Source organism: Oreochromis niloticus, linkage group LG9 (assembly GCF_001858045.2).
Source record: "Oreochromis niloticus isolate F11D_XX linkage group LG9, O_niloticus_UMD_NMBU, whole genome shotgun sequence".
In the NCBI taxonomy this organism is placed as follows: domain Eukaryota; kingdom Metazoa; phylum Chordata; class Actinopteri; order Cichliformes; family Cichlidae; genus Oreochromis; species Oreochromis niloticus.
In genome coordinates, this window is record NC_031974.2 from 1,766,879 (window position 1) to 1,793,781 (window position 26,903).

Sequence of the window (26,903 nt, forward strand, 5' to 3'; positions counted from 1 at the left end):
ATTTCTGCTTTAATGCGCGGAAATATTCACTTTTAAGCAACTTTCTTCCTCAAAGTATTGACATTTTCACCCAGCGTGTCCTCTCACAGCCAGAAAGTCCCCTCGTTTCCTGCCTCGCTTCAGAGTCTCTCAAAGAAACCCGCTTTTACGCCGCTCCTTTATCATTTACGCGGAGTTTCGGGGGCTAAAAAGATAAGAAACCATCCTTTTAAACCCACACACGCTACACGCGCAGCTGCCTCATCTATCGCGAGAGCTCTGCACGCGATTTCAAAGAGGGAGGATGCATAGGGTCAGCCAGAAGCTGGGGAGGTGGCTGTGGAAGACTGTGCTACCGTTTCCAGGGAGGTGTTGGTGAAGCAGTCACTTTGTTTTCCGGGATGAAGCGAAGAAATGCGCGTGGGGGAGAAACTCGAAAGTTCACATAAAGACGTTGAAGTCGAACTAAATCACGTGCAGGTACCTCTGTGCTCCATCCATGGACACGCAGCAGGAGTCATGTGACCCGCGATAGTGGTGATTAGCTCAAACTCAATAATCCCATGTTTTATTTTCAACATGCACATGTTTTAGTTTGGACAGGATTATGTAAAATTACAAACTAAAACATTTTCACTTCACATTAAAGTTCATTTCAAAGAACTCCAATGCACTGAGTCTACTGATTATGAGTTAAATGCTTCTTTGTTTCTATTTCTTAAGTATTGTAAACTTAAATCTGATTTCCCTGTGGATGCTGTGTGTCAACTTTCCATGAAAATCTAAAGGATGTGACGTTTATGTGAGCTCCCGAGTGCCTCGAGACCCCACTACATCCTCACACACGAATAACCTCAGCCGGAGCGAACCATCGGGCAGCCCAGCACAGGAATAAACACTGAAGGTACAGAGCTCTACAGGGAGGCTCTGGAAGTAAAACCCTTAAGAAAGTCCTGACATTCGAAGTGTAACCCTAAAATGAAGCCAACTAGCCACGAGGTGAATCATGAACACAAAAAGTTTGATTTGGATCAAAAAAGAGTAACTAAAAGAGGCAAAGTCTGTGTACATGATTACTTTTACAGCTGAAGGAACTACTCCCACAATGCAGTGCAACTCTCACATTCACCTTGGCACTTTTAATCCTCTTCATTATTTGTTGTGTATGTGTGCGTGTAGGCTAGTTACCAGTATTGGGGTGAGATATTACTTTTTAAAAGTAGTGCATAGTGTTACTTAATGACTTCCTGGAGAAAGTAACCCTTTCCACTTACTCGTTACTTTGGTGTGAGTCTGTAATATGGTCTGAAATGCATTGCTACAGTTACCAGTATAAACCTGAGGCTCGCTCACACAGACCCCTGTCCTAATGAGGACACATATAAGATGTGTAAGTGTCAACACAACACTCACAACATAAAGAAAAAAGAAGATGTTAACCAGCCCAAAGACACTTTAAAGCCATCACCATGGTGATTTAAGAAAATGAGGAGACCTGAATGTAGTACAGTTACATGTTACATTACTGTGTTACTGAAAAATGTCATGTAACTTCAGTAATGCGTCATATTGATAGCACTGCTAGCTATCATTATAGCACGGTGCTTTATTCTTGGCTGTAATCATTGCCTGGGCTGCTTCTGAAGTTTCACGGTCACAAAGCAAACAGAAATTCATGGGTTTAAAAGTTTCTATGGCAACAGTGATTTAGGATTATGGGTAGAGTACTTGTTTTTCACAGTAAAACGTTTTTTATTCAAATAAGCTCAATTTTATACAGACATGAAGTTCAGAGTGTCGTAGCTCATCTTGAATCTGCTTTGATGGCTATAACTTCGTGGCTCATAATCAAAATCCCTGAAGATAATATCATACTGGTACTTTTTAATCCCAGAAATTTACTGTTGATCTTACAGTTTAGTCAGGACTCAAACTAAAGTTAGCCTGCTAACTGCTACATGGGTTAGCAAGCTGTCTGGTGTAACAGGTATGCTAACATTGGCTAACATTAGCCAGAAGAAAGCTAGTTTTACCCAAATGCTCAAAATCATTCAGTCTAATGAGAGAGTTTCTGATTACAGCTAGCTAACACTAGCTTGTCTGCTAACATGGACCAATACAACAATACAACAATAACAAGCTATGCAGCACAGCAAAACTATACACCTAAAAACAAATTATTTAATTTTGTGTTTACTTTGACTATTACGATAGTTCTGTGGTATGCGTTCTACCTTATGAGCTACATGCCATTCTACTCATTAAGGATTTTTGTAGTCTTTAGCTTAATTTCTAACCATGTAAAAAAAAACTTATTTTTTGAAGATGGAATAAATAAAACTTATCTTATGCTAACATATCTTACCTTAATTAATCCAAAATACTGGGGCTGATGTGGCTAGCAGTGTTGCTAACTCCTCAGTAAGGAAAATCGCTATTGGCTGTCCTAAAAGTAGCTAGAAGTCGCTAAATGACGTCATCACCTAATTTGCATAATTGGTCATGCTAATGTAATTGTAACCTACCTTGTAGGAGAGAAAAATAACATCATGGAAGCGACATAAAGTGAGTTAAAAACGTCCTAAATGCATTTAGAATTTATTTACAACTACAAATTAAATGTCTTTTAGCAATTATTGTTTTTTTTTTAATGTCACAATTCCAACCCTACTCCTTTATCTGGGCTTGGACTGGCAAAAGTGACATGAAATTGGCACACTGGTGGAGTTACATTGTGTAACTTGTCGCTAGTCACTTTTTAGAAAAAAAGTCGCTAAGGGGGTCTGAAAACTCGCTAAATATAGCGACAAAGTCGCTAAGTTGGCAACACTGGTGGCTAGTGGGTTAGCTTGAGATTTTCAAGCTAATGGACTATTAGTGAGAGATTTATGTAACATAACTTAACAAATTTAGCTAACGAACCATAGCTTCTTTTCTTCCTAATAAAGGTAATGTATATGAATGGAAATGTTATTAGCGGGTATCTGTGTCAGTGTGATATAACCATGCACTTTATGGCTAAAGCTAGCAAACAAAGCTAGCTAGCATTAGCTAATGACTCAGCAGTCCATTATTTTTCCAAATATGCTCATTCCGGCTCCAAGAAAACAATATACCAACTAAAGCCATTGTAAAATATGGAGATAGTTATAGTGTGACCCACTGTGCTTGAGCCATCTTGGTAGGAAAAATCCAGATGTGATGAGGAAGATTAGGTTAGTGACTTATGACTGACAATTCATCAGCCAATGAGCTTGCAGTTCCGTGGAAAAAGATAATCGTCCATTTAGAAACATGGTATGATCTAAATTTATGAAACAGGCTCAGTATTTTATTCAATATGACACAAAGTGAGTGTCTCAGCAAAAAAAAAGTGTATTTCCATAAACTTGTACAGGACTGGAAATCTTTTCGAAACTACAGCTATCCCCATCTGGTGGCTCTCAGACAGAATGCAGGTTTTTAGGCACTTCCACAGTGGTTATGTCCACGATTTACACCGTCAATGGCACCGTCACAAACTCTGAGGCTTCAAAACGTAGCCTCCAAAATCAGTGGTTGACATCACGTTGGCTACATACAGTGTGTGGAGCATCGCGCTTCATACCAAGCTAAAGGTCATAAAACACGAGCGATCTCTGACACTCAGTGCTCAGAGTTGAACCCTCACAGAGCCTGAACTTTATGAGGCTGAAACTCTCCACTACAGAAACCTGCTCCGCGATTTCAAGGCGGCACTGACCTTTGTGCAAATCACTCCACTGTTAAGGACCTCAGAGAACAATGTACCTCCTCTGGGGTATGTTGGGTGGGGCTGATGTATTAAAGCAGTGGCCCTTAAACTGTTGTGACATGATGGCACTGGAGGTGGGGCAGCAGTGGGACAATAAGTGTAATGAGTATCATTTTCTAAGGAAAACAAACAAGAGTGTACCTGTGCTATGGAGCTGCCTCTTATTTCACAAACATCCAGCTTGTTCCATTTTTTATTTACAGTAATTAATAGAAAGGCGCACGTAGACCGAACACTAAGAATGGATCCAAGAACGTTCTTTGGTTTTAAAAGAAAACCACATAAATGCTGCATTAGAATAAAGGTCATCAGACAAAAGTAGAAATTGAAAAGCTTTTTGATATTTCTGTTTCTGCTGGTAGGCTGGGCTCATTTAGTTTCCCTCTCAGGACGTCAGGGGGCAGTTTTAACACCAACAGGTTTAAGTTAGACAGAATCTCCTGAAGCTCAGCAGATGCTGATTCATCACCTGAACCAGATTCCCAGAGGAAACGAGCATGGCTTTTCCTTTCAGCAGGAGTTATTCTCCTCACTGCACAGAGCTGCCCACCCTTCCCCCTTCTGGGCTCTAGGTCCACTCGCTCATCCACAGAGGGTGTCCACACAGGAAAATTCCTCAAACTTCTTTTTGAACTCACATTTTCACATGATTTCCACGTGAATCATTTATTCCGTCATTCCTGATAAAGTGATTCACCCAGAACGAGAGTAGGGAAACACCCAAAGTCTTGTCTGTCATCATCATCAGTAGCAGGCTGAACTAGCCCGATACCGTCAGAGAGGCTCTTCTTGCTCGGCTGCAGGGGAGAAAAAGGAGGAGGGGTGTGATGGGAGGAGAGATGGCTGTGTGCTCCTCTCTCCTGCAGGGGATGATGGGAGGAGGAGGAGGAGGGGTCTGTCTGTATCTAGAGATGGAGGGCTGGCAGGAATGCAGCGAGAGAGCGAGCAAGTAGTCGAGCTGCTCGCACTAAATTTAACAATGAGGGTTTAAATTTAGTCCGAGTTCGGTCCACTGCTGCTGCTGCTGTTTTCTATTTATCGCACAGACACAAAAAGAGAGCACAGCCTCATCTCTGCACACCATTATCAACAAGTACTGGTTTGTTCAGAGGGAACACGCAGGAAGTGCATCAGCTTTTACTCGCATGAAGAGGAAACACGAGGAAATCAGCACGTTTTCATCCGTCACTGAGCCAGACGAATGGCAGCTGTATGGTTTTAAAGGAAATGTCTGACTGTAGTGAGACACACATCCACGTGTCTGCAAACGTTGCAAACTGCTCAGCGAGTGGTCGCAAAACTTGAAGAAGTGCAACACAAACTGGAAAAGTTTGGTTTTCTGCTTCAACCAAGACTTTCAAAGGGAAACAGTGTCCCTCGAAACAAACTGAGCTCTCCTACTACGAGGGTCCTTCACACACTCACACGGAGGGAACGGGGGCAACTCGGGATTCAGTATCTCGCCTAAGGCCACGTCAGGGGATCGAACTACTGACCTTCCAGTTAGCAGGTGACCTGCGCTACCTCCTGAGCAGGGGCTGCCACTGGTACATGCACCACCATCAGTGCCTCATGTAATCCTGCATGTGGTTTTGTTGTTATGTGGCTGACGGCGCTCGAGTGCGATGAGTCTGATAGAGAAGCAGGAAGAGGTCAGTGCTGTGTTGACAGCTGAAACATGCACAGGAGCAGCAGGAGCCTCCGTTTCATTTCATTAAGGCCTCGCAGCACTCGCATCACTTCACAGCACACGTTCACTCGCATTACTCCCTGAAGACAAATGACAAGTTTACCTTATCAGGACAGAAAGGAAGTGATGTGACTGTGTGTGCAGCTGTCTGTCCCCACACCATGAGAAATACTAGGACACACACACACACACACACACACACACACACACACAGAGCCTTGAAAGCAGATAATGACATTACATCACTAATCCAATCACTGCTTTTCACCTCAACTGGGCACTTTTCAATTCAAATTAATCTGCTGACATACACAAACCCATTCCTCTCACACACACACACGCACACAGACACACTCACACACACACACGCACGCACACACACGCACACACACACGCACAGATTTCCATGATAAACTTTGTCATTTTGGTTTAAAATTAGCTTCCCACATGCACGTTCCCACCTCACCTGTTTTTCTCTGCCTTCAACTTTCTGAGTGTTTATCCCTGATGATGTGAAACAGAGATTGTTAGCAGGATAATAATTACACTTGGGGCCATTTTACCAGATTTGTTTACTGGAAGACAAACTGGTTGTTTTGTAATTGCATTTTCATTTAGTTTAAAGTGTGATTGGGGATTATTTCTAAACACGGAAGTTTTTAATATCAGTAGATGAACAAAAGCGGAGATACAGCAGATGAAGCTAATGTAATCAACAACTAGCTAGCTTAGTTAGCAGGGTGCAATCATTTGATAGTCGGGATGCAACTTTGGGAAGTGAAAAAACAGCCGCGTGAGCATCAGTCGCCTTGTTTTTATCTATCAGTCAGTCAGTTTCTCCTTTCTACTGTTTTTAGTATTGTTGATTAAACGTTTGCTAGCTAAGATGCTAATAATTGATTAATTAATTTTTTAAATGTAATTAATTAATTGTTTTGAGAGTTGTATCTCTGCACATTAAGCTTGGTTAGTTAGATGCAGCCATTATTCACGTGATAGTTCTCAGATAGTTTCGTGGTTTTTTAGCGCAAGCAGACACTGAACCAGATGAAACTGGACCCACCCGTATCCAAAGGAGCCACACTTTGATTACATTAGCAAAAACAAAGCTTTTATTTAAAGCTAATTTGGCTACATTTAACATTAACATTAGACATTTAACAAACTGTATTAACAGAAGAACCTGAACTGCAGATTGCCTCTGTTGTTATGCATTTAGTGCTGATTCACAGATGTTTGTAAGCTAACATGTTAAAGTGGGATACTGAACAGGGGAAGCATTGCTTCCCTTCAGCGGGAGACCAACATTATCTTCAAGTGATCATTTTAACTTTAAGCACATTGTCTATTGAATAAAAACAGTATGTAAAGAATCACCAGTGAAAACATTTTGGCCCAAAAATCGATTATAAAGAGCTTTTGTTCCCCTGGAAGTTAAACTTTAACCACGTAGCTGCTGATGAACCCGCTCAGGATCCTACAGTGCTTCGGCTCGCTGTCTTACAACATCTCTGCTTTAATTTGTATCCTGTCTGTCCAGATTTGCTGCCAACTTTATAAAAATATTAAAGCTTCTGAATGAGTTTGACTTTTAAATTTCACCTCAGGTTTAATCAAATAAGAGAAACATTGAATGACTTTTGTTCTTTTACTGTTTTTTGTGGGATGACAGTAAAAGAAGAACAAAGTTTAACTCTGCTCCTGCATCCCAGCCTGAAACGCAGGGACGCAGACGAGGACTGTGATGTTATTTATTGGACTGTAACCATGGAGCTGTTGCCAAGGAACGAACCATCGGCAACAAAAGGCTGGATTCATCCATTCATCCAGCGGAGCGCGAGAGGAGGAGGAGAGGCATCCCTGCTCGACCGAGCAGCCGGAGAGAGGAGATCTGAGCTGCACAGCCACTGCGAGCTGACACAGTTGTTGTTGATGAAACTTTACACACTCCTCTTCCTCCTCCTCCTCCTCCTCCTCTTTCTTCATTGGAGCGTTGTCTGGACAGGCAGGCAGGCAGTCACATGAAGCCAACACCTGTTGGCAGTGTGGGGGGATGACAAGCACATGCTGCTCCGTCTCACACTGTTTCCCAACCGGCTGCACAACAAACACATGTCGCACACGCTCACCTCGCAGCAGAGAAATGACTGCAGACGCAAAGAAACTCCAACAACATGAAGCTCAGACATGTGCTCTGCAGTAGGAGAGGGAGAGAGGGAGGAGGTGTGGAGGGGGAGAAAGCAGGGAGAGGAGAGGGGGGGGGGGGGGTGAAAAACCGGTTTCCAATAGTGACGGATGATTTGTAGGTAACAGTTGTTTGCCTTGCAGCTCAAGGCCTGCCCTGCTCTGCCACAGAGAGTCTACCGCGTGCATCTCCAGCAGGCTGACAAACTCATTTCTCTTAAAGGCATCACATCACCTGTGAAAGCACAGCAGCCACCCACACAAACACAAAACACACCCAAATATACTTTATACATTTGGAAATACATATAAATATCCACCCATTGATTCTGCTTTCATCCTGAGCTCTCATGTTACCTGAGTTTTCTGCAGGATGCCGGCACCTACAGTTTGTTTACATGCGAAACAAGCGGCTCAATAACCCAATCTACAGTCTGTGTCATGCAAATGTAGCTATTAGCACCTTAAAAGCTGCAAACCGAGGGTTACAAGCTGCTGTTGCTCTATAACTCAGTGGCCTGTTTGGGCCTCTGTGCAATCAGTCTGTGAAAGCCTGAGAGGCTGATTTCACCATGTTGCTTATTTAATCCTGAAGTGATCACATTTGGATCTAAGCTAGCAACAGTATGTAAAACAAGGATGTGGCTACTGTTAGCTCAACAAATCTATTTTAAACTTCAAGTTTAGCAGTTAGCCATCACTGTTTTCCACCTTTACAGTTAGAGAAGTAAGAGCACCACAGCTAATGCCAGCTAGCTTGGTTAGCAACACAGATAGGTGCTAAGAAGTGCTGGGAAACAGATTAATTACACCAAAACTGGGACGGACAAAGCCAACCATCCCAGAGAATTACTTAGTGGACCAACACTGGAAGCACGTTTAATGTTAAACTTACTAGACCATGAAAGGAAAGTTCAAGTCTGTACTGACTGTTGCTGTGAAGGGGAAAAACTAGCTGTAAACACCAACTGACTGCTCAACCACCATTTTGTGTTAGCATTAGCCTGGTATTTTCAGCAACTTCAGACCGGACGTTTGAAACAAGACGTGGCTATATCTGGACAACCTCTGCTAACTTAGTTAGCATGAGGTAATAGCTTGCAGTGATAATTAGCATGAGGTGATAACTTAGTTAGCATAAATGACTCTTGAAGGGTGTAAATATGATCATTTCTGCATTAAATTTAAACATTTAAACAGGAGAGTCTATACAGATTGATTTGCTTTTGAAGCCTTGCGTGGACACAAGAGGGACTGTAATGCTCGGTGCTTCTGTGTTAATAATACTTTCTTCAGTAATGTCTCCTTTAACCTCTCATTTGAGATAAAATCATTCACTGTACGGAAGTGTAAAAGCTTTTTATCCATGTTTCCAAACATGGATAAAAAATGAAACATGTAGGTAAGTCCTCCTGCAGGTCTGCACATTAGAGAGAAGCTTAAGGGTTAAATTTCAAAGTCAGCTTTGGCTTCAGGTTGGGGAATGTAACTGTGACAGTGTCAAGTCCTCTAAAGTATAGATGAACAAACGTGTGTGTTTGTGTTTTAGCCTGATCTGGACCAACCAGTTTTGTGATGCTGATACTTTAGATACAGTTACTATGACAACTGCTCACCTGTTGCTGTCAGAGTTGGGGGTAGGGTGTGTCACTACCTGTGTTTACATGACTTAAAAGTACAATGACCTACATTCATCACTAGCACTGAAGCTAAAACAAACAAACAAACGTTTTCAGGTGTAATGTGTAACGTGTAAAGATTTTTAGGTCCTCACTTGTCTTTATATCACTTCTATAAACTGAGTTTCATTTACAGCAGACTTTCCTTATTCTTACAACATATCACATGTCGTCATGTTAGATTAGAAAAAAACACTTCAGATCAATAATCAGAGGACCCACAAATTCACTCCAAACCTAAATGATTAAATGATGTCTCAAACTTAACTACTGATGAAAAGTCCTCACACACACACACACACACACACACACACATACACACACACACACACACACACGTCATGGTTACACAATTCATTTATAGCTGGTTCACACTCATTTACAGCTGATTTAAAACTGATAAAAATTTCCTGCAAACTTCTTATAGCCATAAACGTCTTCATCTTGATTAGTGATTTCTGTTATGTGGCCGCAGAGTGAAGAATGAAACTCTATATACACACAGTCATGTTTATATGACATTAGAGGACAGTAGCCCACATCCATTTGTGGCACTCTAACCTCATAGCATGTCAAACTTAGCTAATGAGTTTATGGAGACATAATCTGAAGTAGAATATCGACTATAGCGGGTTCCCCACCCTCCAACGACTTATATCGTGTAGTTAAATTTAAAACAAGATTTTGGTAATAGGCCCTCTCACAACAAGGCAATGCTGGCCATTAAATTGCTTGTGTTATTTCTGTGTTTGTGTTTTATTAACACAGATTCAAGCAGAGAGGAAACTCAAAAATGGGTACAGTAAGCAACACTAGCTAACATTAGCTACCTGTCACTAACATCATCCAACAAAGAAATGCAAGGACAACACATATTTCATGTTTGGACAAAACAAAAAATCCTAATCCTTGTTTTACACGTTGGTATGAAAGTAACTACTTAGCAAGCAAGTTAAAATTTACTATCTAGCTGCTATGTTTGGTGTCAAGCAGTTTGTAACTAGGCTAACATTAGGTAATGTTTGTCAGAAGAAAGTTTCATTTTTTGCACACAGCCCATCTGTTTAGCCAGCTAGCTGTTATGTTAGATGTCAAGTAATGTTTCACCAACTAAAGTTACCTTTAGCTAACATTAGCCAAAGGTAAAGGTTGGTTTTATGAAGTGCACCAAGCAGAATGGAAATTAAATGAGTAACAGATTCATGCAGCATAACTAATTTACAGCTACCTGGTTAACTGTATTTTCGTTGCTACTTTTATTGCTATTCAAAATGCTAGTTGGCTAGCATAGGTTCCTCACTAGCTATGGCGATTCTAAGGATGCTAACTTCCATTTAATGTCCAAATATATTGATTTATCCATTAGTAAATAAGGTAATGATACAAAACTAATTGTATTGAAGTTTTTTTTAGACACACTGCCACTAATCGCCTGATGTTAACACATTCACAATTTTGGATAAGTGAAAGTCAAAGTAAGATCTCCTGTTAACTGCCACACAGGCCTAAAGACTGGTGTGAAACAATCAGACAACTGCTGGTTGCACTTGGAAAAATGATTATTCCTCGAGTGGCTGACAAAAGCTTCCTTGTTTTTGCTTTACTAGCTAGCCTACTGCTGCAGTCCCAGCTTGAATGGAATTGCCAGACCTTTCTACAAACAGTGTCCCACCACCCTCTGACGGTAAGGGAAGTGAAAGTTATGCCTGAGGGCTGCATCCAAAATTATTCCAATTTTAATTTGAAGGCAAACCTCCTTTTTTTCCCCTTTGTGTCACGTTTTCCACTTGTAATACTGCTCAGCTAGAAGTTAGCAAGTATTTGCAGACAAACATGAAAAACTATAGGGAGCTTTGGTAATCTGGTACCAACCAAAGCTTCTCTGCACACTTCAGGAACCACTGCCAACCAGTTGGGACACATTTCTTTTCTCTAGCATCTGGTGACTGTCTCAGAAGTTTGGAAAGAAAAGTATCTGGACTTCTTTACGTTTCTTGAAGACGTTTCACCTCTCATCCGAGAAGCTTCTCTTTAGTTTTAAGAACGATTGGTGGAGATTTACAGATTTTTAAGCCCTACTGGGAGTGTCCCTACAAGGGTCGTGGACCCCCTATTGAGCCTTTGCCTAATGACACGAGCCAAGGTGGCTATATCATCCCCCCAGCAGATAACTGCTGAGCAATGTGTGCATGATGTTACCTTGATAACTCGCATTTACTTGCTCCAGCTAGCTGTAACACACACAGAGATTATGAAAGAAGGACATAACTGCTGCGTCTTTTTGATACGTGGCATAACCAAAATGTTTAAACTAGAAGTAAGTTTTTATTTAGTGTGACCCGAAATGAGTTACTGAGCAGGAAAGCGTTTACAGAGGTGAAGATGTAGGCTTCTTCCAGGTCAGAAGCGTTTCTATAACCACAGCTATCGCCATCTGGTGGTGAATGCAGGTTTGAAGCACTTCTGCACAGGCTACAGGGATGATTTGTACTGTCAGTATTTTGCTGACACTTCACATGAGCTTGGTTATCATCATGCTGATATGCAGCGTATACACTGCTCTCTGAGCTGTTACACACATGACATACAGAAAATACAGCAGAACATCACCGGGACAGTCTGTATGTCTTATCACTGATTAGGCTGATGCGAGCTGACACAGGAAGCAGTTTACTCAGCAGCAGTGGACGTCTTCATTAGCAGCAGCTTTCTGGAAGTTCAGCAGAAGTTCTTTATAAACCTATGCAGATCAATAACACGCCATCAACCCACTTCTCATTTTGTCAGCAAAACAAAGCTCAAAGCAGCTGTTAGAAAAAGTCCTTATAACAAAAATATGGATGCAAGGATGAAGAAACATTGTTTCCATTTTTTCTTACAGAAGGAGGCCGCTGAATGATACAGGTGAAAGCCATGTGCTGGTTTGTGGACCGGGGGTCCAAACAAAAAGCCAACAGCTCCTTCTAGTGGTGTGTCTGCTGTACTACACACCTGTAGTTACATAACAAACAAGAGCAGCAGCTATAATGAGGCCAGTGTTTGTCCAAAGGGGAGATTTCCTGTCTGTGTTAAGTGTTTAATGTTTATCTGGAGACATGACCTGACAGAACTGATGGTTTCTCAGAGGCCACGCAGATCTTTATCTAACAACTTCTACCTAAAACTTTCTGCTTTTGCTAAGAATAAACAGCAGAGTCTTTAAAGAAAACTGGATTATGCAATATTTTCACAGCAGAGATATGACAATGATTAAACGTTTGCTGTGTGAGAGGGCACACACGGGAGCGAAGTCATGAAACCAGAAAAAGGTGCTAAAGTTAAATGAGCGGTTCCTTTCCTGTAGTCTCATTTCTTTTCAGTTTATTTCTAGTGAACAAAGATATTACTGGACAACTTCAATGGGTTTAAATGTGCTTTTATTGTTAGTATTCAGCATCTGCATTGTTAAAAGGCATTCAAGGCACAAAGCAAAGAGTCAAATCACTGGTTTTCAGTCAGGAGGGTAAAAAAGCAGACAGATTGGAGGTTGCAGAGTTTCCCTGTGTCAGAGTGCAGATCCAGCTCACTGTCAGTCAGTTTGTCAAAGTTTGGGAGAAATTCATCACCTGAAAATGATCATTTTAATGGTGAGTGACAGACTGGACACTGCAGTGAGTTTTGTTTTTCATTTGTGTCGTAAATGATAAAGCTCAAAACCTTATTCTACCTTTAAATATTATTGAAGCTTTAAACTTGTTTTGTTTGTTCAAAAAGTTGATAACAAGACAGAAAAACATTTGTGACTAATAGGTGACTAATTTTAAAAACTCAGGGATTCTTTGTTTTGACTGCTTATTTCTGATAAAGTTTAAATGTCCACTGACAGAAAATGACACAAACTTTCCATCATCAAACACATTATGAAGGTAATGAAATGAGGTCCAAACATCTCATTAACCATGAAGCTCATATTAAACTCCATTTGGTAGCTTTTATGTTATAAATCTGTTTTAATGGATATTTTCTGAATCTAAAATATGGCTTAACATTTTATTGATTTGTAAAATCTGTTCTCAAATATGCCAAATAAAGCACGACTGGAAACCACGATTCTTATTTGTTATGTTATTTTCATAAAGTGTAGTTTATTCTAGCCATGCAGAGAAGGTGGAGTTACAGATGTTAAATGGCCTGTATTTATATAGCGCTTTTATGGTCCCTAAGGACCCCAAAGCGCTTTACATATCCAGTCATTCACCCATTCACACACACATTCATACACTGGTGATGGCAAGCTACGTTGTAGCCACAGCCACCCTGGGGCGCACTGACAGAGGCGAGGCTGCCGGACACTGGCGCCACCGGGCCCTCTGACCACCACCAGTAGGCAACGGGTGAAGTGTCTTGCCCAAGGACACAACGACCGAGACTGTCCGAGCCGGGGCTCGAACCGGTAACCTTCCGATTACAAGGCGAACTCCCAACTCTTGAGCCACGATCGCCCCGTTGAGTAAGAAATAAAGCTGCTTCAAATATTAGAGTAGAGAAGTGGAAAAACTCTGATCTTAAAAAGTTGTATAAACCTCCAAATCTGTGGAATAAAAAAAGTTACATTTGTACTTCAAAACTGATTTGTTAATATGATCATTAAAGCGGTAACTTGAGCTCTTTCTTGGCTCCGCCCACTCATCCAGGAGTGGTGCTGATTGGTGGAAATGGTGATTACTCTGCAGGGTAAGGGATGTTGAGCTCAACAAATCCAGACACCTGAGTAAAGACAAACAGATCAGTTTGTCATGAAAACAGTCGTTACAAACTTTCACAGGTTTCATGATATAAAACACCACCGAGGCAGGATATCCTGAATAAGAAATTAATGAAATATAATGAAAACCTAGCAAAATGCTAAATAATATGGTTGATCTATGATCCTAACATCTAAGATTGAGTTTGAGTTTATATATTTGAGTTTTTGTATTCTTTTACTTTGAGCAGCTGTTTATAAATTTGTAGTCTCTGTAGTTTTACTGTAGCTGTTTGGATCCTGCTAATAGTTATAGTTTGTTAATAATATTTAAAAAAAAAAATCATATTAGGCATTCAGATGCCTAATATGATTAATTGCTAAATAAACAATGAATGAATTATGGTAAATAAAATCCCTGTGACATGGTTTAACTAACATCTGTCGTCCTGTCTCAAGTGCTTAGCCGACCAATCAGCACGCAGTAGCAGAGTGCTTGTGTTTGATGGTCCAAATCAGTTTTTTATGTGTCTGAAGCAAATTAAAACACTGCGTCTTGGCGCCCTCTGCAGGCTCCAGGGAGGATATTCTGAGGACACCAACCTGTAACTACACTAAACAATTTCAAGAAAGTAAGAGGGCGGGTGGAGGAAACTGGAGCTGTTCTGGTTTTAATGGTGAGAATCTACAGGTCAGGTTGTGCCGGTTACCTGACGGACTTCCTGGCAGTCCATCAACGCCGTGATCCGACGCAGTCCAGGCAGCCGAGGGATGAACGTCTCCTGCCAGGTGATGGTAGCCTGAGGAGGAATCTCTCTGAAAATCACAGAGTAAAGTGTTAAACACACAGAACATCCCGACGTCAGTCCACACAACATCCGAGGCGTGTTTACCTGTAGTATTTAGACTTTGGACCTATGAGCCCAGCTCCCTCAAGGGATAAACTGACACCACGCAGAGGAAAGCTGAAATGGTTGGTGAACTCAACTTTGACACCCATCTCCTGGTTCAGCAGAGGCTCCCCGTTCAACTAGAGGAAGAGTTCAAAGTTACAGTCATTTTACAAAGTGTGTCCAGCACAGTCTTTCACAGAAAAAGATAAAAATATAACTGGACCCCTTCTGCTAAGTTCCAGATCCACATTTTCATTCCTGGACTCTACTAGAGCAGCTTTACATGCGTCACAGTTCAAAATAATGCTTCTTTGTCTTATCACGGGCCTCGGTACAGCCCTTCAGTACATTGTCTATCTAAAAAGCAGTTTTAGCTCCTCCCACTTTTAAATCCAACTTTCTGGTCGCTAACCTCCTTTTGTTGGAGATATTTAACAACTCATAGTTCTAAATAATCGACTTATGAAAAAAACCTTGCCATGTATTAGACCTATTTGTTCACGTCACCACCTTTGTGGGCCTTACCGTCACTTTGAGGTCCGGGGTCTGCAGCTCCAGCACCTTTAGGTCAAGCACATGCAGGTTACCAGACTGTCCGCTCACAATGAAGCGCAGGCAGGTCTGAGAGCTCAGCTGGGTCTGGTATTCATAACCTGGGATCTTAAATGGCACACTATAACCTGTAAAACATAGAGAGAAGTGCTAAAACGTTCATGACCGAATCTTCAGACTTTAAAACAACAAGATTCTCGTGGAGCTCACTCTGGTAGGGCAGCACAGTCACATCGAAGGTAATGTCTTTGAAGTGACTGGCCACGACTCCAGTGTAGAAGACGATGTCACAGTCCAGGTGAGCCGTCACGTTTCTGAGGACTTTACCCTGGTTCTTGAAGGTCGCTACCAGCTGCACATCCTGACCTATAACACACTGCAGACGGGGATGGAGAGAGAGCCACGTGAGTCACATGCATTCTGGGTCTCTTCAGGATTTCTATGCTTTTAAATGCCATTTTGGCTCAAGGTGACAAAGTGAAGACGTAAATCAGAATGTGGAGATCCTTCCTTGCTGAAAAGGCTCCTCGTTCACGTGGCATGCACTGATGAGGTCATTGTACTTTAATGGTCTCCACAGTCAACAGATTTCAGTGTAACAGAGCAATTTTGGGATGTCCTTAATGTGCTGCATCTGTGTGACGCTATCCTGCCAAAATGGACCAAACGTTCTGTTTCCAGCACCTTGCATGAATAATTAAGGCGGCTCTGAGGGCAAACAGGGTCCCACCCAGTATTAGCAGGGTGTTCCTAATAAAGTGAACTGTGCTCTACAAGTGCACAATGTAAATGTGAAGGTAGCAGACAGGTGTGTTACCGGCTCCACGATGACGGTGACAGACAGGTCATCCTCTGGCATCTCACTGTGATCCCTCTCACAGCCGTACGCCTCCGCCCGGGCCATGGTCGCCTCATTTTCTGCACTTCCTGTAATAAAAATGCACAAACATCAAAGCTGATTCAGTTCAGTTCACTCAGTTTATTTATAATTGTGTTTGTTTGTTGGGTTTCATGCCCTGTGTGTGTTACCTTCAGGGAACTTGTAGGTGTTTGTGATGTTGTTTTGTTCTTGTGAGCCCACAGCTTTGGTTAAAATTTTCTCTCCAATGTAAGTCTTATCCACTCTGAAGGGAGTCAGATCACCGTACTTATCTCTCTTGAGGAAGACCACGTCACTGTTCACCTGGAGGAAAAGTTTTCAAGATATTGTGAAACTCTGTGCTGATAAACCCCATTGGTTTTTATGCTTCGCTAACCTCAGCGAACACAAAGCCGCAGTCAAACGGGTAACACAGGTGACCTTCCTTAATGGCAATGACCGGCGCTGGACCACAGCGGAAATATCCTACAAACATACACAGACCTGTTAACTCTCTGTTTAACTGTTGCTTCCTAATTTGTGCGCTCATCTGTTTGTCTCACCGTCACTGGTCTCCTGAGGCGTGGAGTCAACCACCTGCCATCCTTCCAGCCCGGGCGGCAAATCAGGACGCTTAGTCATCACCTCATTCCAGCAGTGGTAGTTCCTGCAGAGAGAGGCAGCGTAGCTAGTGCACTCCCAATGCTGGTCTCGAGTTCAAATAAATGGGAGGGTTGCATCAGGAAGGGTGTCTGGTGTAAAAGTCTCTCCCAAACCAAGAATCACACACAGGAATATTGTAATTATGATACGGTACCAGATGGAGTCCCTGGTGTTGCGTCTGTCTGGCGTGCCATCAGCATTGAAGAGGAGGTCAGTCTTCAGGTTGCCTGTGTTGTCATGAGCTGAATTGTAGTTGGTGATGACCCTTGCTGGGATGCCAAGGCATCTGAGGACTGCAAGGGTGTGAAATATGTAAAAGCCACATTGTTTATTCAGGCTGTTGTTCCTGCAGAATTTCAATCAGTGTCTTGAATGGGCCACAGCCTAATTTGATCTGTGGTGCAGACTAATAAAATGGTTGCATAATCAACATTTTTCTACAGTAGATCAGTACAAGTAAACTTTACAAAGTAAATTTAATGACCCAAATCTTTATGAAAATAAATGCATTATCATCACTATGTGTAATTATACATGCATGACAGTTCACTTAGAAAGGCACAAAACATTCAGTGTGGCTGTTTCTCCAGCTCTTTGTGTTCAGTTTGAGTCTTTTTATGGAGGTGTTATGTGGTCACTGTAGTCACGTTAGGTGTCTTTGGTGGTTGGATAAACAGCAGAGTTATTCCATATAAATCTGTAAAAGTTGCCAGCTGAACCCCTCAAACTCAGCAGATGTTTTTTGTACCATAACTTTTTAAGTGAAGCCATGCAAAGTTTCACCTTCGTACTATGAATATTTTCTGACTTTCACACAGGGATGGTCTGAAATTTAGCTTCTTACTTTTTTCCAACATTTTTGATTCCTCACAACTTCAAGTACAGGAGATATCCAGTTGAAATTTCCAGGAGGATTCATGGCAAGAGGATGAGCCTGCTGTCAAAGTTTAGGTGAGCAGAACAACTTTCATATAACTTGTGTGTGATAGGTAAGCTGCCACCCATCTCATATGGCAATATGAACTTTTAAAGGTAGAGTGTGTAAAAGAAATAAATCAAAAATATTACATTTAGACTGTACCCCAGAGTGTTTCTACTGTTTGAACCGGATCTGGATCTGCCCTGGAGTTTTTCCCTATCTGTGGAAGGCTGTAGGTCCAGTGTTTACCTCAGGTGTCAATGCCAGGTGAGGTGTCTGCCTTTATTTATGGGCTGAAAATTGAGGCTGTAAAACTTTGTGAGAGGAATCTGATACAAGTTAATGCTTCACTGAAGCATCACTGAAGCATCACTGAAGCTCACAGACTGATGACAACAATAATGAGGTGAGTTGTTGAGAATATGCTGAATTGTTGGTAAACACCACCATTTTTGGCCTCTGTTAGTTGCTGTTAGTCTCTGTTAGCTCCTGTTAGCCTCTGTTAGCGGCTGTTAGCCTCTGTTGGCTCCTGTTAGCCTCTGTTAGCGGCTGTTAGCCTCTGTTGGCTCCTGTTAGCCTCTGTTAGCTGCTGCTACCCTCTGTTAGCTCCTGTTAGCCAGAGCTAGTTAAACTTTCTTTGTAGTGGATCCAACTTTGCTGGACTCTGATGCTTACTGAATATACTCTCATACAAAGTGATCATGTAATCAAACTATTTATCAGCGTGAAAGTCTGAGTGTTAGGATACTTGAGCCTAACACTAATGTTAGCTTATAACTAGCTTTAGTTATTTAGCCAGCTCTTGTCAGCTGTCCGGAGACGCGAGGGTCACATGTCTAATCTGCTGACAATAAGCAATTGTGATAATATCAGGAATAAATGAGCATGTTTATGCATGTTTTTGTCGTTAGAGCCCTGACTTCAGCTGAAAAAAATGAATGAAATTTTATTGAGATGTTGGTGGCGTTGACCTCGTACTTTGGATTTTTGCTTCTTTGATAAAGGAGAACCCTTCTCAGATGATATAAAATAGGTATGAAACTTTATATGTTATGAGAAGGATTTAAATGTCTCTCAATGGCTCATGAACACCGACAACTTCATCTCTCCTCTGCCTTTGGCACACTACTTATGGGGCTCTAGCCATGTATATTAGTCAGATGGGAGATGTTCTCCTCGGCCACGCTATTCAAACATGATGGAGGAACATGGAAGCTTCTACAAACCACAAACCTGTTCCTATGTATTTTTAAAATATTAATTATCAGTTCATAAGAATACTTATTTAGTTTGTATATTTACAGAAAAGTATTGTCTTTTTATGAAATTACATTTTAAAAATTCCTTTAGTGTTTATTGTTCCATTAATGTTTACGCCTAATTAGCTTTCTTTTAAAAATCATTTTCTTGAAGTAATTGTAAAATTGATTTGGTTGGCTTTTAATAGAAATTAATTGTGTTTACAGCCCTGAAATGTAATGTTTTATAGCTCCCAAACTTATGAAGTTATGAAGGATAAAAAATGCTGGGAAAATAATTCAAGTACCAAATTGGTTCCCGCCCCTATGTAGTTTGAGGGCCTGTAAAAGCATTCACAGAATGTCAGTAACATCTTATGCTAAAGTTACTGTGGTAAAAAGTCAGCTGATTCTGAGGGGGTCAGGTGGGAGGAAGTAAACAGAGCACATGCTTACAGGTGTTAAAGACTCCAGCGTAGACCCAGCACTGAGCAAAACAGACCGGGACTCCGGTGTTGGCGTACTGCAGCAGGATTTTCGTGCTGCCTGTCCAAGATGTCGGGGGTTTGCCCAAGGAATAGTCATTGCTCCAGTTCCCAACCATCACACCGTTATCATCCTGGGAGTTCATCTGCAGGAATGGGAAGGTCAAAGGTCAGCTGAAATATCTGACTTTTCTTTTTTAAGAATTCAACTTCTCATCTCTGGGGTGGTACCCCACAGGTCCTGCTGAGGGGTTGTACCCTACAGCAACCATTCTTGTACCATTCACCAGGTGCACCAGTGACTTCTTTATGTTCAGTTCTGTTTGTTAAGCCAGAACGAAAGGGTTTGAAAGGTAACAAATATACTTGTTCAGCATCTGGTGAAAACCCAATCTAACCGCCAAAACCCGTTAATTCTTCTTGACCTTGTGCATTTCAAGAGCTTAATGTAACGAGACTGGAACCAGAGGACCCAGAGAAAACCCACTAGGCAAGGGGAAAACCAAACCTGGTTGCATCAAAACTACAACAATATCTTCACACTTGATTGAATATTTTGGCTTATCTCTTGTAGTATTTGGTCAAATAATCTAATTTTGTGTCCTGATACTGCACCTTAACATCTAGAAGAAAGGGTGAAATTGCTTTATTGATCTTTGAAAAACTACATATAGTTATCTTGAGGTCATTTTTCCTTTGCTATGCCTATCGGACACAGTTAATCAGTACTCTGGCTCTGTATTCTCACCATGGCAGATCCCACCCTGACCAGCTTGACAACGTTGCCCCTGTCGTAGATTGGCGTCTGAGATGTATCCAGGATGAAGATGCAGGCATCCAAAATGCCACGCTCAAACTGCAAAGAGTGCATTCAAATTCATTATAAACTAATGAATTACTCAATAAATAACTTTATGGTTTGTATGTGATTGAGGTTTTGTACTTACCTGTCCATATGTCCATGGACGCTCTGTCACAGAGGTAGATGAACCCTGGTAGATCACCCCTTCATCATTCAGGACGTACTCCTGTCTTTCTGCTTCATTAGGAAGAAACACGTGATCGTCTGCAAACAGAAAAGCTTTGCTGTTAAGAACTTTATTTTGGCTACAAAGGCATCGTGATATCCATTTGTAAATGTCAGTCAAACACAGAGATGTAGAGTTCATTATCATGTAACTCAACAGAAAAATAATCATCTGCATAAATATGGTAACAAATGTTGTACTGTTTGATAAGGTTCCTAAGCAGCAGCATGGATAAGGAGAAAAGTAAGGGATCAAGACGCCTGCCTTGTGGAACTCCACAGATACCTCACTGATCCCTAATCTCCACAGATGATAAACAACTCATTGCTCCCGATGGTGAATGTAGATTTTATGATCTGTCGTATCAAAGACTTCAATATATTTGTGTGCTAGTTTGAATTCTTTAAAGGGGTTTAACTAGCGGCATTTTAAAGCAGAGGGTAAGGCTCCTTTCTCAAGTAATGCATCAGAGATCATCATGACAGGCTTGACGATAAATTAAAAATGTAAACAAGGTCATCAGTGAGAACAGTGGGATCTGAGCATGTTCTGAGTTGTTGAAAAAGTTGACACATTTACGATGGTATGATGAGGTATGATGTACCCCTGATAAACTCTGGAAAACTTCAAATTTATTAGAAAGATACTACAGATATTTCACACCTTTAATATTATTATAAAGGGTCCCTTTCATGTAGATAGATTTATGACAAATTATGCAATGGATTTAGATTTATTGAATTCCAACTTGTTTTACATATGTGAAAAAAAAAAATCACATTTTTCACTTATTCTCATCATTTTTTTCATGTTTACTTCTGTCTGCCAGCAGGGGGCAGTAAACACAGAGGAAATGGTACCTGGACACCAGGCGTTGAACAGCAGGTACAGGTCGGTGGTGGGGTCCCTCTTGGTGCGTTGCATGCCCATGCCAGTGGAGATGGCCACGTACACTTGAAACTTCCCCACAATGGCGGCAGCATTCGGCGTGATGCCGAACATCACGGCTGTACCCTGAGATTGCAGAATCCGGCCTGACCATGAACCGCTGCCACGGTTACCAAAGGTCACCATTATCAGGGAGCCCTTATTGGGTGAGGGGTCGGAGCCTGATGGAGAAGGCGTTATTAATCCAGGTGAAAAATCTCACTGAGATTTAAATCTCATTTCCAACAGAGACGTGGCATCATCTCTCATTGTGATAAAAAAAAAATAAAATGGAATGTTTTTCTGCCTTACATCAATAAAAATAAACACATAAAAATAAACAAAATCCTGGTCAAACAGGTTACATTTTTATATTTTTAAGACTTCAGTTTGTGTATTTGAGGCCAGATGTGTGTGAACATCTGTCAGCTCTGCAGTTGTGTGTTTAACGTGGAGTGTTTCCTAATGGCCGGGCCGTGGGGAGAGCTGTGTACTAATTAAGCAGCCAAACGAATGTGAAGCTGCTTAATGAACTGACGGCCGTCTGATTGCTCAGTGGGCGACTGTTAACGAGCGTCTCTTCATCAGCTAATTGGTTAACGAGGGAGAACTTTGACAGAGACCCCCCCACCCCCACCCCACTGCATTTGTCAGTTTACAGAAAAATTTTAATTAGCAACACTGTGACCAGGTAGAAGAACAAAATGAGAAAAAAGGACCTGAGATACTAAAACTGTCTGTGAAAAAAATCCCCTCGATTGGACTGATTTGCAGGTGTTGTTGTGTTACTGATCACTGTTAATGCTCAGGTAGGTAGAGCAGGTCGGGAGGAAACTTCACCACTGTCTGAAACAGTTCACTGTTCACTAAACTGGAAAAAGACAAATAATCTGCCATCATACAATTTAAGGCAAACCATAATACCATAATACTCTACCCTAATCCCAACAATACCAAAACCAGAGCCACACTCGTCTCTGAGCATTCTCTGAAATATGCTGGTTTTATTTATGGGTTTATACTGGGAGGAGTGGTTTATATCGCACAACAAGCGTAAAAAGACACCAAATGTTTAAAAATTAAGGGAATTTTAAACTGTGTCAGTACCCTGTTGGAACATTTGTTACAACATTTGTTTCAATTTCTTTATTTCTATGAAAAATACCAACGATAACACGTTTTGATGTTAAATAGTATTTTTATGCCAACAAGGTGACTTTCAGAGAAGTCCTGTTAACATCTGTTAGGTGAAAACATTGCATATCTCAGCGTGGTGTGCAGTGTGTCTTTAAAAAATCTGAGGGCGCTGGACAGAAGTTTGAGGCCTAAAAAGCTCTACAGCAGATGAAGAGTATCGAAGCCCAGAATTCAAACTCACCAATCGCAAACTCGATGTGGAAGTCGTCCTCCGGAGCCAGCGGGCGGTTAAAGGTCACCTGCATGACGAACTCCTGACCACGGCGCACCACCAGGTTCTGCATGTAGTAGTCGGTGGTGTAGTGCTTCGGCTTGTTGACGTCCTGACACATGTTGATATTCAGCGCTTCCAGCAACACTGAGGGGGTGGGGACAAAGCAGAGGACGCTGGTCATCGACTGGCAGCCATGACAGGTGAAATACAGCAGCTCCTCACTTCAGAGCGTCGCAGAGTACTCAACAACAAGACAATGCAAGGGCCGCCACACAATAAAGAAGGTGCTAACGTAAAACAACAGGGCTGGAAATGAGCAGGTGCACTGTAAACTGTCCACAGAGACAGGTGATGCAAGCAGGTCTCACCTCCACCAGGTGCAAACGCTCTGGGAGTGACCTCAGATTCAGCAACGCCTTCAAAAGGTTCAAATTCTGAAACGTCATCTGAATATGACAGGTTGGAGGTCGGCAGCTGGAGGAAAAAGCCGTCAAAAGTCAGGCAATAACACGATTTTTGGTTAAATTCAAAATGAACTGTTAATTTTGTTGTGAGGCTACCGGCTTGGCGTAGCGCCCCTTCTGGGTTTCAGCGGTTGGACCAGTCATGGTTGGCACAGGTCAAAGGTTACACTGAGGTTAGTGGTCGAAGAAAAAGAGAGAAAAAGTCCAGGAAAGAATAAACACAGAGTAGATATATTTAATAGCATCGTATTATTGAATATATTCTTATGTATCTCTCTATTATTTAGACAGACGACAATTATTTACAATGTAAATAGAAAAACTGATAATAACAATATAATGTAAGAATGATTTCCAATCTAAAATATGAATAATTATTATTTTCACTGTGAATAAATAAAGAGAATAGAGTATAGGGAGCAGCTACAACCTCTGCTCGAGCTTCAGCTCACCGCTCTGATGAAGAGGAGCTCGTCCTGCTGCGTCTCTGATCAGATCAGATGGCGATCGAGTCGACTTCAGCATCACTTTATATCCACACACACTTCCTCTTTTCACACACACTCACTGGGTTTCCCATCACTTCTGAGGACTCGCACTGAACACAAACCTGACTTTAAAACAGCTCAGCTCATGACCCAGTAGGTGGCCTTGACCCACCCCATCATGTCGTAGCACCCACAGTGGGCGGAGGTCACGCTGACCTCTGGCTCCATTCAAAACTTCCATTAGAAATTATCACATTTTAGTTGCAGCACAAACTGAATTAACCGTCATCAATTTTAGAGATTTTTTAAGAAAAAAAAACAACAGAAACAAAACTGCTAACGTGATTGAATCCTATGGTTAAAGTAGATGAAATAAACAAAATAAAGTAGATTCTATTTCACCTTTTTCTTTGTTTTCTGGTCCACTGGTCACAGCGTTGCTTCAGCTCGTTCAGGTTTGCAGCGTTCGTTCGTGCTGCTGTGCTCGGATCTGTGTCCTGCTGACTGCTCTGAGCTTCAGCTGTGGGACACATGGCTGGTACACAGACGAGCTCGTGGTCCGATCATCATCCCTCCACCGTGCTGAAGCTGTATGAGGTGTTTGTGCTGATGTGCTGAGTTTGGTCTCATTTGTCTGAAGGACGTTGTTCTTAGTTCGTTCAGATGCAGCTTTGCAAACCTAAGCCATGCTGCCATGTTCTTATTAGAGAAAGGAAGCTTTCTCCTGGAAGTCTTTTTCTAATTGTGCTGTCATGAACTTTAACCTTTAACATGCTGACTGAGACCATTTGGCTTTTTTGGAGTTTCTCTGAGCGTTACACAGTCTGATCTTGTGGGGACGTCCACTCCTGGGAAGACTGACGCTGTTTTTGTTAAATAATAAACACCCGGTGCAATAATCTGAGGCTGTATTTATGTGACTGTAAGATCTGCTAATTCAGTGATCATAGTACAGTCACAATAATGTCAGTACTTGGGTTATAGAGGTTCTTCAGTCATCTGCAGGTCGGCCTGTGTGCTACAGTCCTGTGCAGGTCTACAGCTTTGAGCAGCAGCGATATGGACACATGAAAGGAAAAGTCTGGGCTAGCATGCTAAGGCAAAGCTAGCCCAGACGCAGCCCGACAGGCAGACTCTGAACTTCAAACGCAGTGACGAGCAGCCTCCATTCCTACCTGTTCAAGTTTCTGAAGAAGACTCACTTTAAAGTCTCTTTGGGCAGTTTTTCATCTTTTCTCTGTGTTGTTGTACAAACACTAACATAAAGATCGTCTGTGTGTGTGACTGCAGCCTCAGGTTTATACTATTAACTGTTAATTATGTGATAAAAGTAATGTAACCAGGTACTTTCTCCAGGGAGTGACCCTAAACATAATGTAATACACTGCTTTGTACCATGAGTACAGAGTTTTATGAATAGAGAATAGAATAGGATAATCCTTTAATTGTCCCACAAGGGGAAATTTGGTTGTAACAGCAGGCAGAAAGACACATATACAAACAAACAGTACACAGGACACAGAACAGAAACATACACAATTTTTCTTAAATATTTACATTAAGGACAATGGTTACTATAAACAGAGTACTGTACAGTTATTAAATTAAATTAAATTAACTACAGATAAGAGGCAACCAGGCTGTAGTGCGAATCGGTTGATTAACTTATTGCAGTTACAGTGCTGATGTAAACATCTATGATTGTTGGGAGCAGTTCTGATTGTACAGTCTGACAGCTGCAGGGAGGAAGGACCTGCGGAAACTTATGCTTTGCATTAGTGACTTTTGTTGGTCACTCAGACGTGAACTGTGCTGGGTTTATGTTTGTGTCTTTATTTCTTGCTGTTTTAAATCATTTTTTTAATCAGCATGTTTTAAAATGCAGTTTTTTGTGTGTAATGTGCAACAGTCAGTGTGATTCTGCTGACTCATCATCAGTATGAAAACTGCCGACCAGCCCATCAGCTGGTTTCAGCACCTTAACCAACAAATCTAGCTCTGCACTCATGTTGCAGCAGACGTTTATGCTCTAATGTTAAAAACAACAGAAAGTCATGCAGCTTCCATAAATCTGTTTCCTCTGCAGAAACTTCCTCTGACTCTGATCAGGTCGCCCTGACACGCTGCTTCTGATTGGTCAAATCAGCCACTTCCTGTCTGGTGGCTGACACGAGAAAAGGCAGAAAATGACCCAAAACAGGCTGAGATAAGAACACAGGCAGGAGAGAGAGCTCAGATATGACTCTCTGAGTTTAAACCTTCAGACTATTTTTAAACTCTTGTTTAAAATAAAATTATGTACCAAAAACATTGTTTTTAAAACCTATCAGGCAGATTCAGTTTGGATGGCTGCAGATGTTCATAAAGACAGAAGTTCCGATTTTTAGGAGGCCCATGAAACATCATCAGGAAAATCTTTATGTTGGGATACAGGACCAAACCTGACAGCAGGCCGCTGTTGAATGTGACCACAGCACCATAGAGCTGCACCATGAACACCACCCTGCAGTCAGTTCAACTCTGTTTTATTTATATAGCGCCAAATCACAACAACAGTCGCCTCCAGGCGCTTTATATTATAACGTAGACCCTACAATAATAAATACAGAGAAAAACCCAACAATCATATGACCCCCCATGAGCAAGCACTTTGGCGACAGCGGGAAGGAAAAACTCCCTTTTAACAGGAAGAAACCTCCGGCAGAACCAGGCTCAGGGAGGGGCGGGGCCATCTGCTGTGATTGGTTGGGGAGAGAGAAGGAAGAGAGGATAAAGACATGCTGTGGAAGATGTCACATACAGAGAGTATGTAAGTGGAGCAGCATGGTGGTATCGTCCTCACTCACTCCACCAGCTACACCCTGCTACCACCCGCTCGGACCCTCTCCTCCTTCTCTGCTTTAGTTTGTTGTTTCTTAGATTCACAAA

General features: G+C 41.7%; 1 protein-coding gene and 1 long non-coding RNA gene across 3 annotated transcripts; one reads left to right on the plus strand and one right to left on the minus strand.

Annotated features, from left to right (window-relative positions):
* The first annotated feature begins 373 nt into the window (after nt 1-373).
* LOC102082200 (uncharacterized) lies at nt 374-13,605 on the plus strand. The gene is made up of 4 exons (XR_269076.4): nt 374-516; nt 768-883; nt 10,933-11,009; nt 12,207-13,605. It is a non-coding gene; the product is annotated as an uncharacterized LOC102082200 (long non-coding RNA).
* A 98-nt stretch (nt 13,606-13,703) lies between these two features.
* On the minus strand, nt 13,704-24,027 carry LOC100700305 (coagulation factor XIII A chain). 2 transcript variants are annotated; one of them, XM_003452375.4, is made up of 18 exons: nt 23,940-24,027; nt 23,584-23,655; nt 23,392-23,497; nt 22,991-23,167; nt 21,546-21,794; nt 20,605-20,723; nt 20,406-20,513; nt 19,629-19,803; nt 17,170-17,308; nt 16,916-17,019; nt 16,750-16,838; nt 16,523-16,676; nt 16,311-16,420; nt 15,704-15,869; nt 15,467-15,621; nt 14,942-15,078; nt 14,759-14,864; nt 13,704-14,071 (listed from the first exon to the last, which is right to left on the minus strand). In XM_003452375.4, exons 2-18 carry the CDS (start codon nt 23,629-23,631, stop codon nt 14,027-14,029), a joined length of 2,187 nt encoding a protein of 728 aa, XP_003452423.1. In that variant the 5' UTR covers nt 23,632-23,655; nt 23,940-24,027; the 3' UTR covers nt 13,704-14,026. The 2 variants fall into 2 exon arrangements, with proteins under 2 accessions (XP_003452423.1, XP_019209099.1); XM_019353554.2 differs by having other exon boundaries at nt 23,918-23,977.
* Between the last annotated feature and the right edge of the window lie 2,876 nt (nt 24,028-26,903).